The sequence below is a fragment of the Emys orbicularis genome, chromosome 2, assembly GCF_028017835.1.
Source record: "Emys orbicularis isolate rEmyOrb1 chromosome 2, rEmyOrb1.hap1, whole genome shotgun sequence".
Classification (NCBI taxonomy): Eukaryota; Metazoa; Chordata; order Testudines; family Emydidae; genus Emys; species Emys orbicularis.
In genome coordinates, this window is record NC_088684.1 from 129,493,102 (window position 1) to 129,513,661 (window position 20,560).

The window sequence follows — 20,560 nt, forward strand, 5'->3', positions numbered from 1 at the left end:
GTATAGGGTGGTATTTATGTGACCATCGCTTATTAGCACAGTAGTGTCCAGGAAATGGACCGCTTGTGTGGATTGATTTAGGCTGAGGTTGATGGTGGGATGGAAATTATTGAAATCATGGTGGAATTCCTCAAGGGCTTCTTTTCCATGGGTCCAGATGATGAAGATGTCATCAATGTAGCGCAAGTAGAGTAGGGGCATTAGGGGACGAGAGCTAAGGAAGCGTTGTTCTAAGTCAGCCATAAAAATGTTGGCATACTGTGGGGCCATGCGGGTACCCATAGCAGTGCCACTGACTTGAAGGTATATATTGTCCCCAAATGTGAAATAGTTGTGGGTGAGGACAAAGTTCCAGTTGTGATTTCCTTTCTCTTTATCTTGTGTGTGCTGGGTACTGGTGTGATGTATGTACCTGCAGTCTTCTGGTGCCTCTGTGACGCACATATACATACGAGTGGGAGAGCAGGCTGCTAGTAGTTTAATTACAGCTCTGCATTCTTTTGACGTTGTATGTGTAGTGGTGACTTCTTTCTATGTAATTTGCATTAGCAATTCATATTTCCAGATGACAGCTTAGTGTGAGACTTGAACACTCATGTGGCTTTGAAGAGTAGATCAGAAATCCTTCAGGCTTATTTGAATGTATGGAGTAATTTTATCATCCTACAGTCCTTTAAAGATGATGAGGCTTCACTAAACAGTAGCCTGTAAAGTTTTCCTTGAGATATGTGAGTGACTGAGATTAGGATCTGACACAGAATTCAGTCCTAAAACAATGAAGTTTATTGTTTATATTGAGTTATTCTGTTATAACAGAACAGAGCTTTTATGTCCAAAGCAAATATGTAAGTACCCTTAATTGCTTAAATTCTGCTTTCTGAGTTGGTGGTGTTTTGCCACCTTTGAAACAAGGTAGCATAATATAAAATCACAACTTGGATGTCATTGTAGAGCTCTCTTCTGATTACATTGCTTCTGTCAAATAGAACTTAACAAAAGGAACATTAGCATCATGTTAGCCCTTAATTCTGACTGAATTGGAAATCTATACAATTTCAGATGTTAGCATAAAGATATCATTATTTATTGTCTAATGGTCAGTTATGTAAAATAATTTTCTGTTAGCAACAGCATTTATTGTTTCATATACTAACTTGTGTCTGAAAGCTTATTCTGATATAGTTCAGATTCATTATGCAAATGGACTATAGGACTTCAGTCTGAAACAAAATCTCGCTTTGGAGGGGAGATGAGAGAAGGGGCACAATGAAATCCAAGATGTGAGATGGTCTTATTTAGTGAGCAGGTTGCTGGCAGAATTAGACAGGCAGAATTCAAAACAAATTAACATACTAGGTTTAAAAGAAGTTCATGAATGAGAAATATTTTCTGATTTAAAAAATGTTAATGATTGATCTAATCTATCACTGATTATAAATAATGAATTAAAAATGTCAGTAATGGTTGTTTTGAGTTTGAGTTTAAACCTTAAAATGATTGTACTGCATGTACCATTGCTTTGAAAGAGGAGGACAGCTGTTCTTGTTGGGATTCTTATTGAGTTGGAGCTGCAGTGGCCCAGAGGATAGAGTACAAGACTAGGACTGGAGGGATGGGTGTTCTGTTTCCAGCTCTGCCACTGGCCTGCTAGGTGACCTTGAGCAAGTCACTTCATCTCTCTGTGCCTATGTATCCCCATTTGTAAAATGCAGATAATGATACTTTGCCTCCTCTGTAAAGTGCTATGAGATCTTCTGATGAAAATAGCTATGTAAGAGAGAGGTGGTAATGTTATGGCAGAGATCATGTTTGTTTAATAATAAGGTAATTTGCACTTAGAGGAATAAGTGCTGCATAGAAAGAGGACACTGCAGCTAAGGAGAGGCAGTGGGATAAAAACACCTGACAGGAGATTACAAAAGGAAGAGAGTAAAGGCAATTTCCTAAAATATCTCAATTCACATAACATAACATCAGTGCACCAGCACAGGGGTTGGCAACGTTCAGCACGTGGCTCACCAGGGTAAGCACCCTAGCGGGCCAGGCCAGTTTATTTACCTGCTGACGCGGCAGGTTCGGCCGATCGCGGCCCCCACTGGCCGCGGTTCGCCGTCCCGGGCCAATGGGGGCGGGGGAAAGCCGCGGCCAGCACATCCCTCGGCCCGCGCCGCTTCCCGCCGCCCCCATTGGCCCGGGACGGCGAACCGCGGCGAGTGGGGGCCACGATCGGCCGAACCTGCCGCGTCAGCAGGTAAATAAACTGGCCTGGCCCGCTAGGGTGCTTACCCTGGCGAGCCGCGTGCCAAACGTTGCTGACCCCTGCACCAGCAGATCACATAGTTCCCAGAACTAACCTTGAACAACTAACTGTCTGGTTCCTAAGCCTAACCAGGAATGAAAAGATAAGGTTTGTGGGTGCCTAGTATTATCCTCTCCTCTCCCAATTTTAAATGAAGACAAGGGATCCATGCACATCACCATCCTAACTGTGGAGGGAGATATTTACACCTGGCTCATCCTACCTGGTTTTCCCTTCCAACAAGAAACATGTCAGATCCTGCCTAGTTTCTTCCTTCAAACAAAAGAAGAAAGTGTCTGTGTGTTGTGTCCATCTATTCTTGTGTTGTTTGGTCTCTTATCCAGAATTCTAACTGGAAATGGAACGGAATCCCTTAGCTAATTCATCCCAGGGATATAATTAGATACAGAACCAGTGGGATAAGCACTTGGAGATTTATCAGTAGGTTATTCTGTAAATCTCCTTAACCTGAGGGTGCGGGTTAAAACTTCTGATCTTATCCATACTTTTGTTGTTGTTGTTTTTTCCCAAGTAATCATGCCTTTCCAGGTCCTGCTGTGCAGTTAGCATCTAGCCCCAAGATACACACTGTAGTAATTTTCTACAACATTTGTCTTGAGTGTTTCCATCTTGTGGACACTGTAGAAAACACAGCTCAGTCTCTGTCTGGTGTGTGGTGTGCACTGAAGTCTGCACTGGTAGAGAGAAGTGACATAGCAACTGAATCCTCCAGGTTGTATTACTGCTACATAAAATCAGTCTTTTGCTTGCAATAAGACCACTGTTGGATTGGTCCAGCCACATTGAAGCATCTTGTATATAAATGAGATCTGTGCATCTCTTTCTGGCATAGAGTTGCATCCAGTAGTAGATGTGATGAACATCTAAGATTGTATAATATATTGGAGCACTTAGTGTGTCATTGTGTAATTAAAAACTGTATCATAATGCAGATGTACAAAGGAGGGCATACTGAAAGAACAGAATTAAAGTTGGGAAATGCCAAAATTAAGGCTGAGTGCTTAACCTGCAACCTTAGTGTTCTCTTGATACAGTTTTTTAATGGTTTTTATGTGTGTGTTAATTTGCTCTTAAAGCTACAATTCCCAGACACGTCCATACAATGTATGTTGTATCATGGGGTTAGCACTAAGTTGAATATAATTCTATGTAATTTTTCCTCTGCATGCTATGTAAGTTGTATAATTAGTTGAAAATTTGTTCAACGGGTTATAGATTGATCAATGATTGAGCACTTCAATCTCTGCTTTTCCCTCACAGCCGGTTGCTGAACCAATCCCAATCTGCAGTTTCTGCCTTGGTACAAAAGAACAGAATCGTGAGAAAAAACCTGAGGAGCTCATCTCGTGTGCTGATTGTGGCAACAGTGGTAGGTGACCACTTATAGTGCTCCTGGAAACAACTGTATCTCTCAAATGCGGCCACCAGGGGCCTTTCTTGCGGCCACAGCCTCCTGGAATGTGATGGGGAGGTGGGGGCGGGAGGGAGGGGGGGCGGGCAAAGTCGCACCCGTTTCCCCTCCCTGTTGCTCCTGGATGCACCACCTTGGTGTTGATTGCTGGGGCTACCAGTAGGGATTGGGCCCTGCCCCCCTCTGGAGTCACCTGGGGCACAATGCTGTAGAAGCAGGCAGCCAATGAGTTCCCCGCCTTCTCAGGAGTGTTGGGGCTCAGACTTTGGGCTTCAGCCTTGGGGTGGCGCAGTGGCAGGCTCTGGACATGAGGCTTCAGGCTCCAGCCCCCTGCTACCTCCCTCAAACCCCATCTCCCCTGGCCCACACTGCCTCCCCCGACCCTCCCATCCAGGGATTAATTTGTCTCCAGGCTTGCCAGGGCTGAGTAAGTCTGCTGTGAAAAGTGATACCTGTATGTTTGTTAAGATCACTTTTCACAACAGACTTACTAGCTATCAGTAAATATATACACATCCAGATCATTATAATTTGTGCATATTTATTTGGTTTTCCTAAAGCTAATTAAGTATTTTAGGAAAAAGCGTGAGAACAGCCACCAGCAAGAGTTGGTGGCCGTATTCTGAGGCCACCAAAAATTTTGTCCTGAGAACCTCTAATCTAGTATGATGTCCCCACATAACTGTCCTGGATGGGGAACAATAGGGTTTGGCTAGCTGATCTTTATGCTCCTTCAGTTTGGGGGACAGTTGCATTTAACTGCCACATAACTAGTTCAGTAAGCCCTTAGTAAACTTTTTAAACAGCTGTCTTCTGTATGGCCAGTTTTGTCATCTCTTTGACCCCAGTTCAGCAAAGCACGTAGGCATTTAAGTAGGTACTTAAGTGCTTTGCTAACTGAGACATTTATACCACACTTATCCAAGACCTCCCGAAGGTGTAAATTTTTAACGATGAGAGTAATTAACTAGTGGAACAATTTACCAAGACTCATGGTGGATTCTCCATCACTGGCAATTTTTAAATCAAGACCTGGATATTTTTTTAAAAGATCTGCTTTGGGAATTATTTTGGGGAAGTTCTATGGCCAGTGTTACACAGGAAGTCTGCCTAGATGATCACAGTGGTCTCTTCATCGATTCCAGGACCAGAAGGGACCATTGTGATCATCTGGTCCAACCTCCTGTATAACACATGCTGTAGGACTTCTCCAAAATCTGTCTCTGTCTCTCATCTTAGTATCCCACAGTCATCCTCTGTGCCTTTGTTCCATGTTGATGACTCACTTGATCCTTTAGCTGCTCATCTCCTTGCCCTCACCTCATTTTACCTGCAGCACTGGATCAGCTCTCTCATTGACCATAATGGCCACTCTAAATCTTGCCACTTTTTCTTGCATAACTTCTCTAAGATCCAACCTTTCCTCTCCATCCACACAGTAAAAATTCTTATCCAAGTTCTCCTCATCTCGTATCTTGTCTATTGCAACCTCCTCCTCTCTGAGTTTGACTAATCCTATCTTGCCTCATATATATCCATTCAGGACGCTTGCTGCAAACATCAATTTTCAGACTCACTGCTATTTCTTCTCTACACCACATCAAATGCAAACTACTTATCTTCACTTCACCGCCTATAATCTATCTCCTCTACCACCAATGATGCCATGAAAATTTTTCTTTCATGCTGCACCATATGCCTGGGCGAACTTCCCAATAAACCTCTACAAAGCCACCTCATTGTCCCCTTGCCAATCCCTCCTTAAAACTGTTCTGCCATGATGCCTGCAAAAAACTTGACAGTGGCTAGGTAGCTGATGTACTGTGACCACTGCTTAACTTAGCAACCATTACTGTCTCATTGTTTCCTTGTGCTCCCTCTCTCTTTGTATCCGTCTGTTGTACCTTGTCCTGTACTTAGATTTTAAATTGTTGGCAGTAGGGACAGCCTTTTTGTTATGTAGTTATAAAGTGCCTGCAGTCTGGCTCTGATCTAAAATTAGTTACAAACGACTACAAAAAATATCAAGTTAGAAGTTCACTTTAGACAGAAACCTCACATGAGTCATCTGCTCATGTGTTCAAAATGATATACAAAGGACAATTTAGCTTTAAAAAAGAGAGTAAATCAGTGCACAAAAATTTCTTCAGTTAAGTCCAAATGTATTCAACTAGGAATGGGGCTGCCAAATTTCATGCAATGTATCTGATTTTGAGCTGTAAGTAAGTATGAGCTGGAGTACCAAGTCCTGGTGAGATCTGTGTTGAAATAGAAGGAGCTTCTGGGTATCTGAAACTGTATGTGAAAGATATGACTAATTAGACCTCCTTATGTGTGTCCCAGAGCAGTGACAGCAGCAGAATTGCTTCCTTGGGGTTATCTATCCTTTTTTCATAGGTCATCCGTCCTGTTTGAAGTTCTCTCCAGAGCTAACAGTTCGAGTGAAGGCCTTACGATGGCAGTGCATTGAGTGCAAAACTTGCAGTTCCTGTCGAGATCAGGGCAAAAATGCAGTGAGTACTTCTGGAACCAAACATTTACAGCTTCTGCTTGGCTTATCTTTGGTTACCTAGTGAGACTCCGAACTAACCAGTACTGTATACATTTATGGTTGGGAACTTGACATAGCCTGTCTGGGATCAGTGGTAACTGAGAGCTGGACCTGGTCTAGTCCTCTGGTGTGAAGCTAACCAGAGCTGTCTGTCTCTTCCACAGGATAATATGCTATTTTGTGACTCATGTGACCGAGGTTTTCACATGGAGTGCTGTGACCCACCTCTCACCAGGATGCCGAAAGGTGAGGACTCTGTGTAACAAATGTGGGAATTAAAAGAGATGTTGGGGGAGAGGTGAATTGAAAGTATTGGCATATCAGAAAATAAGAGAATTCCCCTCTCCTCCTTACCCATCTTTATCTCACTCATTGCACCGCTTTTCAGGTATTAAAAGCCATAGCGCGAGGAGAGTCTGTACTTCATGTAACCTGCAGATGAGAATCCTTTATTCTCTTCCTCTCCTGCTTTCAATAGAAAGAATCAAAATGTTAAATTCCTGGTTTAAAAGTTTTCAGAGGTCTGAGGGGATGGAGGTTATGGTAGCAGATTATCATTATCAACTTCTTTGGGTGAGTGAGTAGCTTTGTGTAGAAGAAAGAAACTGATATGTGGTCCTTGAAGTGGCAGCAGATATTTCTGTTTGTGTAGTTAGTAGCTCCTGGAGCATAAGATCAATTTATTCTGTTCTTCTCGTAACTCAAAAGCCATGTATAAGGGAAGTCTGTGTCGAAGTCTTCCCACGTGGTGTGGTGATGTCTCCACCTAGTTTGGAGGCACTATCCTTAAGTACAGTAGGACTCATTAAATGGATGTCCTTCTGTACTATTCTTCTAATAATCTGATGCCTGGGCTCCTCTATACTTGCAGGAAGCATGCTTAAAAACTTACCTATAGAGCCTTTCTGGAGTGAGTGCTTCCACCAAGGCAGGATTTGAGTTTAGGTTGCTAGGACAGAAAGTTTTCTTACAATCTAATAGTAATGGGGGTCTGTCAGACTGTTCTTCCCTCCAGTTGGAAGGGACCTGTACTCTTTCTTGCCTCAATTTTTTCCTTCCATCCTGTGATGAGGCTTTGTGTCTTACAGGTATGTGGATATGTCAGATATGCCGGCCACGGAAGAAAGGAAGAAAACTTCTACACAAGAAGGCAGCACAGATAAAACGACGCTATGCCAACCCAATAGGACGTCCCAAAAACAGGTTAAAGAACCAAAACACAACGTAAGTTGCTTTAAGGAGAAAAGGAAAGTGAGGGCAGGGGAGGGGGAATAAATGGGCCTTCTGTGGGGGGCTTAGTGTCCTACCTAGGGTGAATATCTCTTAGCCCTGGTCTACACTAGGGACTTATATTGGTATAGCTATGTCTCAGGGGTGTGAAAAATCCATACCCCTGAGAGATATAGTTATTCCAACCTAACCCCTGCGCTAAATTGATGGAAGAATTCTTCTGTCAAACTAGCTACAACCTCTCAGGGAGGTGAATTACCTACATTGACAGGAGAATCCCTCCCATCCGTGTAGGTAGTGTCTACAGTGAAGCAGTTGTGCCACGGTAACATTTTAAGTGTAGGCATACCCTTAGTACATAATTTTTCCACAGTACTAATATTAACTGTTTTACACAGAATTTAATTTCTCAGACTACTGTGTACAGTCAAGGAGTGTTGGGGCATTTGTTCAGTTCTTCTTTCTCCCTTTGCCGTAACTAGATGTTTAGATTTAAAGTATTTAGATTGTTACTTCAGACTAGCTTTGCTGGTTTACAGCAGGACTCTATTGCAGTATGGCACTGCTCCTGTCAACATAGGCTAGCTGCACTCTATAGTCCTCTGGAAATATTGCTGGGAGTTAGAAAAGTTGTAGGTTACATACATTGCCACAATTAATGAGAAATCTGAAACAGAAGCGGATGAATATGAGCATCCCATCGAGGTGATATTTTGTGAGGGTCTTAAAGGGGCACTGATGCTTAGGTCAGTGAGGGAGCATTCTCTTTTGTTCCTTCATTGTAGTGGGGAGTCCTACAACATAATGGGCTTAGATGAGACCACTCTAAAACCTAATAGAGTACAAGAAAGGCAGGTCATGTGTATTTCACAATTTCATGACTGCAAACTTAGCTGCAAAATTTAGATATCAAGCTTGCATTTAAAAAAACATGTTTTTAGCCCCTATGGGTATGTCCACACAGCAAAGAAAAACCTGCGGTTGACCCATGCCAGCCACCTCTGGCTTGGGCTGTGGGGAGGTTTCATAGCTGTGTAGGCTTCCAGGCTTGGGCTGGAGCCCAGGTTCTGGGACCTTGGAGGAGGGGACAGGATGGGGGGGAGGTAAATGAAATAGCCCTGCAGCCAGAGTCCCGTGAGCCTGAGTTGGCTGGCACAGGCCAGCTACGAGTTTTTCTTTGCTGTGTAGACATAACGTTAGGTTGCAAAGTAAACCTGTGAAGAAAATAGCGGTTGTTTCATTGATGTCTGCCTGAGTCAACAGACATTCTGAAGCAATAGCTCTGAGAAGCATGAACTGCCTTATCCATTTCAATGGGTTTTTAAGTCTAAAACCTAAAAGATGACAGTTTAAATCTCAACACTCTTAATTTTTTCACTGGTAATTGTTTTAGCAGAAACAGCCAGCTAATGTGCATACCCCACAGTCCTTAATTGTTTGCTCAGCTGTCAAAGCCTTCAGCTTCTTCCTGATGGTTTCTACAATGCAGTTGTGCTGACAATATAAAATCTTTGGCATATCAAAAAATGAAGATGTGGGGACAGCATAAATAAACTGACTTTAACATGAATATTACTAATACTGTGGCTACTGTACAGATTGTATAATTCAATTTCATTTTTCATTCAGTAAAAACCTACATTTTTATATTTAAATGAATCAGCTAGAGAATTTCCAGTAAGCAGGAATAGTCTAGGAATTTTGCTGTGCAACTTAGGCCCAGACTGTCATGCAGTAAACAGGGCTGTGATTACCACTTATTGAATTGTGCAGTTGATGTCTATATACCATGGTGATTGGCATGGTACATAGATGTTAAACCAGTTTATTACCTTACCTAAATCTCTCTCTCTCTGCCACATCTACTGACCGGCCCTTTTTTCGCCTACTGGTTCTTTAGATCGAAAGGTCCCTTCAGTAAAGTTCGAACTGGCCCTGGTCGGGGCCGGAAGCGCAAGATCACTCTATCCAGCCAGTCAGCGTCATCAGCAGAAGGAGGATACCTGGAACGGATAGAGGCCCTGGACTTCTGCAGAGACGGCAGCACCACCTTGAAATTTAACAAGAAAACCAAAGGGCTCATTGATGGCCTTACCAAATTCTTCACCCCCTCCCCTGATGGGCGGAAAGCTCGCGGGGAAATGGTGGACTATTCTCAGCAATATAGGATCAGGAAAAAGGGCACCAGAAGATCTAGCACTTCAGACTGGCCCACAGGTAAAGGATCTGTCCCCTTGCCAGTGAAGGCAGCCTCTTTTAAGCCAGGAAAGGGTTCACTGAGGTAGAAGATATTGAACAGATAAGAGCTGGTAGATGGTGGAAATTTGATCTAGAGAGTAACAGATTCATGTGCAAAAATCAATTAGACATCATAATAGAGTGACAAGGTAGGTGAGGTAATATCTTTTATTGGACCAGTTTCTGTTGGTGAGAGAGCCAAGCTTTTGAGCTTACACAGAGCTCTTCTTCAGGTTTGGGAAATGTACTCCGTGTCACAGCTAAATACAAGATGGAACAGATTGTTTAGCATATGTAGTTAAGACATATTTAAAGGGACTGTTCAAGGCAAAGTGGCCAGTTAACACCTTTCCAGTCATAGAGGGGACGGGGGAGGAAGTGGGGAGGGGGGGTTAAGTGGGTTATAGATTGTTGTAGTAAACCATAAATCCAGTGTCTCTGTTCAGTCCATTATTTTTAGTATCTAGCAATGTTATGAATTTAAGCTCCCAGGCTTGTCTTTTGAAGGTGTTACGCAGGTTCCCCCAGTTTTTTTGTTTGCTTTTTGTTTTTGTTTTCCTTTCCCTCCTATGATTGGAGAGGTATTAATGGGCCACTTCACCTTGAATGGTCCCTTGGAGTGTTTGTTAACTGCTTATGCTAAAAAAAACAACAAGGAGTCTGGTGGCACCTTAAAGACTAACAGATTATCTGTTAGTCTTTAAGGTGCCACCGGACTCCTTGTTGTTTTTGTGGATACAGACTAACACGGCTACCCCCGATACTTGCTTATGCTAAACAATCTGTTCCACCTTGTACTTAGCTGTGACACCGAGTACATTTCCCAAACCTGAAGAAGAGCTCTGTATAAGCTTGAAAGCTTGCCTCTCTCACCAACAGGGGTTGGTCCAATAAAATATATTACCTCACCCATCTTCTGTCTCTAATATCCTGGGGCCAACACAGCTACAACAACATTGCATAGATGTCATGATAGAATAGCAGGTTGGAGAATGGAAGTGAGCTGGAGACCTTGGCTTCCTATATATATATATATATATATATATATATATATATATATAAGCAAAGAAGTACTTAGATAGATACAGTTCCAGTCCAAAAGGAAGGGGCTAAGGGTGGCCTGAGAAATCTGTAAAGTAATGTCAAATATTGTTTGGGAAGAGTGAGTGATTCGGAGGCAGGGACTAACTTAATAGAAGTTTTCTTATAAATAGGGAGGTGGAAGTATGAAACAGAGCAACTAAAAACAAACCTGTATGATAGAAAGAACCCTTGTGAGTTTCTTTTGTGTGGCATAGGCCACCTGTAGAAGGTCTGTACTGTTCTGGAATGTGAGAGGTCCTGCTTTGAGCAGTCCTGGACACATTATTATATGCCACTAGATGGCACTCTGGAGGGCATTAACTCCCCTCACTCTGTCTCCAAGTTTCAAGCACTTTTTTCAGCTAAAGAATGCAGTCTGGATTGCAAATCAAGTGACAGTTTTTATGCTCTTTTCAGTCTTGTGTAATTTCCTATATTATATGTCAAGTAATATCCCCTTTTCCAAAGCACCAGAAACCAATAAGATGATTAATCACTTAGTCATTGATTACTTTACTTTAACTACCCTTGTACAACCAGTAGATAATATTCAGCAATGCCATGCAGGAAATCTCTCTTTAGCAATAATTATTAATATGGATACAGTTTTGTCACAGTAAAATTAAGCAAAATTCACAGAACAATCATGGGGGGGGGGGAACACAAAATCAGGGTATGGTCCCAGCAGGGCTGAAGACGAAGCCAGAGCCTCACCATGCACGGGGCTGACAGCCGGAGCTGAAAAAGTTATGGAAATCTGTTAAAGTCATGGAATTCGTGACCTCTGTGACCAAATTGTATCCTTAATTATGAACATCAGACTGGTTGACTTTGGAAGTGTAAAATGGGCACTTGATGGTTGTGGGATGGGATGAGTGCAGTAATCTCCACCACTCTCAAATAATCCCCAGCAAGCAGATTTAAATTGCTGATGTGGCTGCAGAGACAGTTACTTGAATATTGAACTGAGAATGTTGTGGCTCTGTGGAGTTCAAATGCCTTCTCTGGTGCTGGTGAAAAGATGGGAAAAGGTGCTTTCTTCAAAATGCAAGCCTTACAGCTTTCACTCAGATTTTTCATGTAGTGAAATATTGTTTCTGGTGGTTGAGGGGTGTATAGCTCAGTCTGTTTTGGGAGGCGCGGAGAAAGCCCATGTTTGGCTGACTGGATCCCTGCTTACCAGAAATAGGCAGTAAGCCATATGTAATTTCCTTTGTTTCTAAATTCTCATTGTGTGCACGTCACTATAATAACATGAAAGCTTAAGAGACCAGCTATTTAACCAGGTCCAGTATGTTTGCATTATCTCTTTCAGGGCCATCAATCCAGAACTATCTATTCTGGTATGGTCTCAAACAAAAACATACCCATCAGAAACGTGGCAAAGAGACTAAGGCTATGTCTACACTAGAAACCTTACAGCAGCACAGCTGTACCGCTGCAGCTGCGCCACTGTAAGGTCTCCCGTGTAGCCGCCCTAAGCCAACCGGAGAGAGCTCTCTGGTCGGCATAATTAAACCACCCCCAACGAGCGGCGGTAACTATATCAGCGGGAGAGCATCTCCTGTCAACTTAGCTCTGTCCATGTCAGTGCTTCTGTCAGTGTAACTTACATTGGTCAGGGGTGTCTTTTTTCACATCCCTGAGCGACATAAGTTTTACTGACAAAAGTGCTAGTGTAGACATAGCCTAAATGCAGTTGAGTCTCTTCTTACTAGAGGAAAAGAATGCACTTATAGCTTTGCTAATGATCAGTGAGAAATTTCTCTCTTATTCACAGACAATCAGGATGGCTGGGATGGAAAACAGGAAAATGAGGAGCGGCTTCTTGGGAGCCAGGATGTCATGACCGAAAAAGATATGGAGTTGTTCCGAGATATTCAGGAGCAAGCGCTGCAGGTAAAGTCAAATTATTAGTGTCTGGGAAATCTTAAACCTGTGCTATAAATAAAAACAGAGAGAAAAAGAACTCCTACTGCTGAATCAGTCTGTCAGAGCAGCTAATTGCCCAATCCCCCTTTCTGAGAGAATGTATAGTAATGGGTAGTTGATTCAAGGAGGATGAAAGCTGTGGCTGATTAGCTTCACAAACTGCAAAAAATTCATGAGAAGAAGAGGTTTATGTTCTAAAATAAGTTATAGTTCTACTATTGTTTATCATGCACCTTTGACCATCTTACATGCCCTCTGTCCAGTCACTAATGCACACCCCCTGAGACTTATTCTAACATTCTAAGATCCAGCAATCATTAAAAAAAAACCAACAATCACCTGCAAGGTAAATGTTCTCTTCCCCAAATAAGGAAACCCTCCCTTCCACTCAAACACTCCCCCCCCCAAAGCAAACAACAAAACACCCACAGAAAACAAAACAAAAAAGCCTCTGCCTGAAGCCCAACATGGTCAGGATTCAGCTGTTGTCCAGTGACCACATTTTTGATAAAATCTGATATTTCAGATCTTGCAGTGCAGGAATCTGAAATGTTTTGGCATTGAAAAGGAGAGATCATCATAGCTTCTAGCTTTGGAAGATTTTGAGATATTGGATTTAAAAATCATTACATTTTTATTGTTGTATGTAGTGTAGTTGTAGCCATGTTGGTCTCAGGATATGAGAGAGACAAGGTGGATGAGATAATGTCTTGTATTGGACCGACTTTTGTTAGTGAGAGAGCCAAGCTTTCGTGCTTACACAGAGCTTCTGAAGAAAAGTTTGTGTGTAAGCTCAAAAGCTTGTTCCTCTCACCAACAGAAGTTGGTCCAATAAAAGATATTACCTCACCCACCTTGTCTCTCCAATTATATTTTTAGGTATTTTTGGTCAAACTGAGAAAGATCCCATGCAGAGTGAGAGTGACACTGATCTAAAAAAAAATAAGCAATGTCTGTTTTATTCTGTAAAACTATCTTTGTGTGGAATATCTGTGAACATTTTAGTAGTATTTTTTTCCTGCATGTCCCCTTAATCATTCTTTGCAAAGTTTCAGAGATCTGGGCCTAAGGAAATAGAAAATTTATACTTAAGTGCTTTGGGGGTTTGTATCTGTCTGGCACTGCCCTGCCCCATCTGATTAGTTCAGTACCTCTGTCCATATATGCAGTTTGTCTGTAACAGAATGTAGTGCAGTTATTCCTATAGCATCATTAGTAAGGCTATGTTTTAGTCATGGGTATTTTTAGTAAAAGTCATGGACAGGTCACGGGCAGTAAACAAAAATTCATAGCCCATGACCTGTCCATGACTTGAACTATATACCCCTGACTAAATCTTGAGTACTCTCGGGGGGAGCGGCCCAGGGGTACTCCTATTGGTGGTGGTGGTGGGGGGGGGACAGAGGAGGGTTGGCAGGGACGGCAGGCTCCCTACCTGGCTCCGCACGGCTCCCTGGAAGCAGCGTCATGCCCATCAGCTCCAAGGTGGAGGCGTGGCCAGGGGGCCTCAGCACATTGCCCCCGCCCTGAGTGCCGGCTCCGCAGCTCCCATTGGCCGTGGTTCCTGGGAGTGCTGCGGGGATGGCACCTGCGGACGTAGGCAGCACACGGAGCTGCCTGGCTGCCCCTCTGTCTAGGAGCCGAGGGACATGTCGCCGCTTCCGGGGAGCCCCCCGAGGTAAGCGCCGCCTGGAGCCCTCATCCCCTCCTGTGCCCCAATCCACTGACCCAGCCCTGAGCCCCCTCCCACAGCCAAACTCCTGTTGCTGCTCAGGGAGCGTGGCCGGTGCGTCTGGCCCAGGGGCTGCCCAAGCCGCACCGGCCGCTGTAGCAGTCCTGGAGGTCCCAGAAAGTCACGGAATCTGTGACCTCCGTGACAGACTCACAGCCTTAATCATTAGGCATGCATAGCATTTTACAGGTAAACTGAAAGGACAGATCCTTGCCATGAGTAGCTTACAGTCTGTTAGACAAAGGTCAGATGGAGGCAGCAAACAAAATAGGGAAGGTGAGAGCTGCAGTAAAAGATTATAAAATGCTTTTGATACATACATCTCTTGTTGTTTATATTTTTTGTTTCATGTTTGAGGGAACTAAAAATGCACTGAATTGGCAGGTCATAGGACAAGAACATAAGAATACTGGAGAACAAGATGAGCAGTAGGTAACAATAGAGCTGTGGAGAGCCTTGAAGGGTGTTGCATTAGAAGGGTCAGAGTAGAGCAGGATTGGCTGATGGGAGCTGTTGTATATTTGGACTGCCTAAATAGTAGCAATTCAGAGCCTAAATAGTAGGAAGTGTATTGTATGGAGCCTCTAGCCTACTTAGAATGGTATTCTTTAAGTAACTCCTCTATTTCTGGCCCAGGGTGATGATAGAATCATAGAACTGAAGGGCTGAAAGGGACCTTGAGAAGTCAACCAATCTAGCCCCTGGCGCGGAGGCAGGACCAAGTACACCTACACCATCCCTGACTGGTGTTTGTCCAACTTGTTCTTAAAAACCCTCCAATGATGGGGATTCTGCAACCTTCTTTGGAAACCTGTTCCAGAGATTAACTACCCTTACAGTTAAAAAGTTTTGCCTAATATCTAACCTAAATCACCCTCACTGCAGATTCAGCCCATTAGTTCTTGTCCTACCTTCAGTGGACATGGAGAACAATTGATCCCCACTCTCTTATAACAGCCCTTAACATACCCATAGACTGTTATCAGGTCCACTTCAGTCATCTTTTCTCAAGAATAAATATGCCTAATTTTTTTTAAGCTTTCCTTATAGGTCAGGTTTTCTAAGCCTTTTATAGTTTTTGTTGCTCTCCTCTGGACTCTCTCCAGTTTGTCCATATCTTTCCTAAAGTGTGGTGCCTGGTATTGGACCCAGTACTCCAACTGAGGCCTCACCAGTGCCAAGTAGAGCAGGACAATTACCTCCTGTGTCTTACGTTTATTCCTGTTAATGCTTCCCAAAATATTAGCCTTTTTCACAACTGCATCACATTAACTTATATTCACTGTAACCCCCTGATCCTTTTCAGTAGTACTGTCATGCCAGTTATTCCCCATTTTGTAGTTGTGCATATGATTTTTCCTTCCTAAGTGAAGTACTTTGAACTTGTCTGTATTGAATTTCATCTTGTTGATTTCAGATCAATTCTCCAATTTGTCAAGGTTGTTTTGAATTCTAATCCTGTCTTTCAAACTGCTTGCAACCCCTCCCATCTTATCTGAAAATGTCATAAGCATACTCTCCATTCCATTATCCCAGTAATTAATTAATTAATTGAATAATATTGGACCCAGGACTTACCCTTGTGGTGGGACTCCACTAAATACGCCCTCCCAGTTTGACAATGAATAGTTGATAACTACTTTTTCAGTACAGTCTTTAAACCAGTTGTGTACCCACTTTATAGTAATTTCATCTAGACTACATTTCCCTAGTTTGCTTATGAGAATGTCACGTGGGACTGTGTCAAAAACCTTACTAAAATCAAGATGTATCACATCTACTGCTTTCCCCGCTATTCAGTGGGCCAGTAACCTTGTCAAAGAAGGAAATTAAGTTGATTTGACATGATTTGCTCTAGCCAAGTCCATGCTGGCTATTCCTTATAACCTTGGTATCCTACACGTGCTTACAAATTGATTGTTTAATAATTTGTTCCAGTAACTTTCAAAGTTATGCTGACTGTTATATAATTCCCTGGGTCCTCTTTGTTCCCCTTTTTAAAGATACGTACTATGTTTGCCCGTCTCCCATCCTCTTAGCCGTCATCCATCCTCCATGGATTCTTGAACAGTTCTAAAATTGCTTCAGCTAGTTCCTTAAGTATCCTATGATGAATTTTATCAGGCCTTACCGACTTGAATACATCTATCTTATCTAAATATTATTTAACCTGTTGTTTTCCTACTTTGGCTTTTGTTCCTTCCCCCTGTTGTTAATATTGATTGTGTTAAGTATGTGGTCATCATTCACTTTTTTAGTGAAGACTGAAGCAAAATAGACAGTAAACACCTCAGCCTTCCTAATGTCATAGGTTATTAGCTCTCCTTCCCTGTTAAGCAGAGGATCTGTACTTTCCTTTGTCTTTCTCCTGCTCTTAATGTATTTAAAGAACCTCTTCATATTGCCTTTTATCTCTCTTGTTTAGGTATAACTCATTTTGTGCTTTAATCTTTCTGATTTTGTCTCTACATACTTTTGCTATGCTTTTGTGCTCTTCCTTAGCAGTTCATCCATGTTTCCACTTTTTGTAGGATTCCTTTTTGATTTTCAGGTCATTAAAGAGCTCCTAATGGAGCCATATTGGCTTCTTACTATTCTTTCTAGTTTTCCTTTGCATGGGGAAAGTTTGTACTTGTGCTTTCAATATTGTCTCCTTGAGAAATTGCCAGCTCTCCGAACTCTGTTTTCCTATATAAAAATTGCATTAGCCTATATAAAATCACCATCTGGCTGGGGCCTCAGTGTTATTCTGTCCATTTTTATAGTTTTCACAGTCTTGAATGATCTGCTCCTTCTAAAACTACAAGTTTTGCTCTTTCCTTAAGTATAACTATCCGTATGCAGGTTGTTCCTCTTACTCCAGATATTTGGGCTTCTGTTTGTTTATCTTTTGTTATTCCATAGTAATTGGAATGAACCCAACCTAAATATAGTCACTATATACAAAGAGCGTTAATGAATAATGAGTTGTGATAAGTCTGCACTAAACCACAGCAGTGAGATAAACCAAACTAATATGAGAGCCATTAACCCTTCAGATCCCAGCACAAATGCAGCAGTACTGTACAGAATTGCTTATTTCTGATCCTATTACATGGGTGACTTGAAAAAAAACAACAAAAAATCCAACCCCATAATAAAGTGCCATAATGACTAGCTTTTTCAGTCAGAGAATTTTGGCTTAGAAAAGTAAATGAAAATCTGAAACTAATCTTCCAGGAGTCTGGACAGAAATTTAGTAAATAGATGCCATTGTCAAACAGTTGCTGGCCAGAAAAGGAACAAGTTTTGGAAAAACAAACTTTAGATGTAATGTATTTGATATTGCAAATAATCTGGTGAAGGCAAATGTAATTTTAAAGTGAAGTAGCTTGTGGATTGGTTTTGGCAGGGATTGGGTTAAACAGTGGTTGAGATGCAGTTGATGCGAGTGCCTGTGTAGAGCTGAGCTAAATGCTGCACCTGAGCAAACGGAAATGCACAAGCTGAATAAAGTAGCACAGGGAAGAGACTGAATCTGTAAGTGCGTGAGGCGGAAGTAGTGTAGGGGCAGACCGCAGCAAGCCTGCGAGTTGTTCAGTACGTCTCTTGGTGGGAGCTTTCTCCTGACCACTGCAATGTGCAAGCAGCTGTACTGGAGCTGGGTCTCCACATTTACACTGGGCATTCATTTGGAAGAGAGGTTGATTGCTGATGCGAGGGCACAGACGCAGGAGACATTGCCACAGGTGCACATTACTCTTTGTTCTTCTTCCTTGAAATATGCCTGGTGATGCCTGGGATGATTGTGTTGGGACTGACTGCCAACTCTGCATTGTTGCTCTCAGGAGCAGTGAAGGAAGAGTATGCAGTACTGTTCGACTAGACAAGAATAGAGATTCTTATCAGAATACAGTGTTGGAGATTCTTCACTGGATTTGCGTAGATATAAAAAGCTCCCTACTCCTTTCTTCATAAATTTAGCTTTTGTCAACAGGTGTAATTCTCACGTTGCATATATCCCATTCTGAAATGTGTTGGGTGATTGCACTTTCATTTCACCATGGGATCCAAATACTAGCCTAGCACTAGTGTTAGCTTTTAGCACCAAAGGTTGTTTTAATCCAGCTAGCGCAGGTTTTTTTGTCTTTCAGTAAAATCTTTTTACTGTCCACAGGAAGGTAAAGTCACTCCTTCATTTAGCTCCCTTCCTATTAGGGACAACCCCCCAGGGCTTTTCCTAAAAGGGAAGGGCCTATGGAATCAATAAGCTGAGGGGAAAAGGCATTTTTTCAAGTAGAGGAACTTTTGATCATACACAGATACCAAACTGTAATTTTTGAAATTTTTTTGGTCGACCTCTGAAAAAACTTAGCCTTGGTAAGAATGGAAGGAAATATGAACCGAGTACCTCCATTACTGATTAATCCATGTGGTGCTTTTAGATAAAACTCTAGGACAGGAGGCTTTTGCTCTTTTCTGTATCTTGAGGTATTTTGTTCAAATGTGTATGCCTAGGGGAGCTGAATGAATAATAATCTGAGCTTCCTTCCTTCTGCATTAGTCCTTAACAGATAGAGTTATACTAAATGGAAAAATCTGGATTTGGGATGGTAGCATCTGATGCCATAACCCAATTGCCAAGGATCTTTTTAGCTATTTCATTCTACTGGAAGATATTTATTTATAGGCATTTCACTGACACTCTTCACATTAATATCTGACAACCTACTGGTAAGAGGTCTCATTTATTAATAGCTGTGCAGTCCAGGCTGAGACATGTGACAATGCAAAGTCACTGAAAACCTTTGGATTTTAACCATGTGAGTGTTGGAGCCTTTTGAAGTAATGTGGCCATGGACTGACAAGTTGAAAAAAAATTGAGAGGGTGTGCAATTCCCGGATTCCAAGGCTTATATCCTGGAGAATGTTTGCTAACAAACTCAGACAAGGAACTGTAAATAGGAGTTTGGGTAACATCCTAAACCAGTGACCACACCCTAAATAGAGATTTGTTTGCCACTGTTGTAACTCTCAGCAGTGCATGTGGTGTGTGTGGGTATACATTATCACTGGATATATGTATGTGTATGTCCGAACACCATCAGCAGTTATCTATTTCTCTGCTTAGATATTGCAGTGATGGGGACACAGGAGCACCTAGACTGAAAGAAGATTAGATTGAGTGATTTATAAGAGTGTTTGTTGTGTGCTGGCTATATCTGGGGCTGTGACCTGCAGCAAATATGGGTAATATTAAATGCATCTGATTGGCATGAAGATGTTTGCTAGCCCTCCCGTCTCTGGATTGGGTGCCATACATAAAGAGTAAGTGGTATTGCTGCTGGCTTTAAAAGCGGATGTCAGCATCTTTCTGTTTCTCTATGGAGCCATGTAGAGGAAGACAGACTAGATGGATATAAACATATTTCTCCCCCCCCCCCCGCCCCCCCCATCACCACTGTATTCCTGAAACTGATAAGTATTTGATTTGCTAATTTACAAAAATATTTTTTCTTGAACAGAAAGTAGGGGTGACGGGGCCCCCCGATCCACAAGTCCGCTGCCCTTCGGTTATCGAGTTTGGGAAGTATGAAATCCACACCTGGTACTCCTCCCCATACCCACAGGAATACTCAAGGTACAGTGTGCAAACTCTTCACCGTCATTGGTGTTTACAAATTGTGTGATAGTTACTCTGGCAGATGCAGAAATCCCAGGCTGGTGAACTGGAATTTTAACATATAAAGAGTATTTAAATGTATGTGGTTTATGATAAATAATGAAACGAGTGTCTTGGGGTCTGTTTAGGCCTAATCAAAACATTGATAAATTCTCTCACATCCCTATATACTGCAAGTATTAGAAATGCTTTTGAAAGGTATCATAAGATGGATATGCAGAGAGTTGAGATGCTGTGTTCCCAGGGGAGAGAGCACTCCCAAGCTAAGTGATCTGGCAATACATTGTTACTAAACATGTAGATGACTGGAGAAGCTGAGTTTGAGGTCTCATCAGTTCTTTAGTTTTAGTTTTACATTACAATATAAACTGTTAAAGTTTGTGCTGAGGTGAACTTTGAAA

At 42.2% G+C, this 20,560-nt stretch overlaps 1 protein-coding gene across 2 annotated transcripts in view; it reads left to right on the plus strand.

The window, feature by feature from the left end:
• Positions 1-20,560, plus strand: part of KAT6A (lysine acetyltransferase 6A) — a 77,597-nt gene that overhangs the window by 30,923 nt on the left and 26,114 nt on the right. For both annotated transcript variants that reach the window (XM_065399807.1, XM_065399808.1), the window contains 7 exons: positions 3,581-3,689; positions 6,129-6,244; positions 6,447-6,528; positions 7,371-7,506; positions 9,413-9,729; positions 12,614-12,732; positions 20,002-20,117. In XM_065399807.1, coding sequence (XP_065255879.1) covers positions 3,581-3,689; positions 6,129-6,244; positions 6,447-6,528; positions 7,371-7,506; positions 9,413-9,729; positions 12,614-12,732; positions 20,002-20,117 — 995 coding nt within the window. The remainder of the gene's footprint in view (positions 1-3,580; positions 3,690-6,128; positions 6,245-6,446; positions 6,529-7,370; positions 7,507-9,412; positions 9,730-12,613; positions 12,733-20,001; positions 20,118-20,560) is intronic.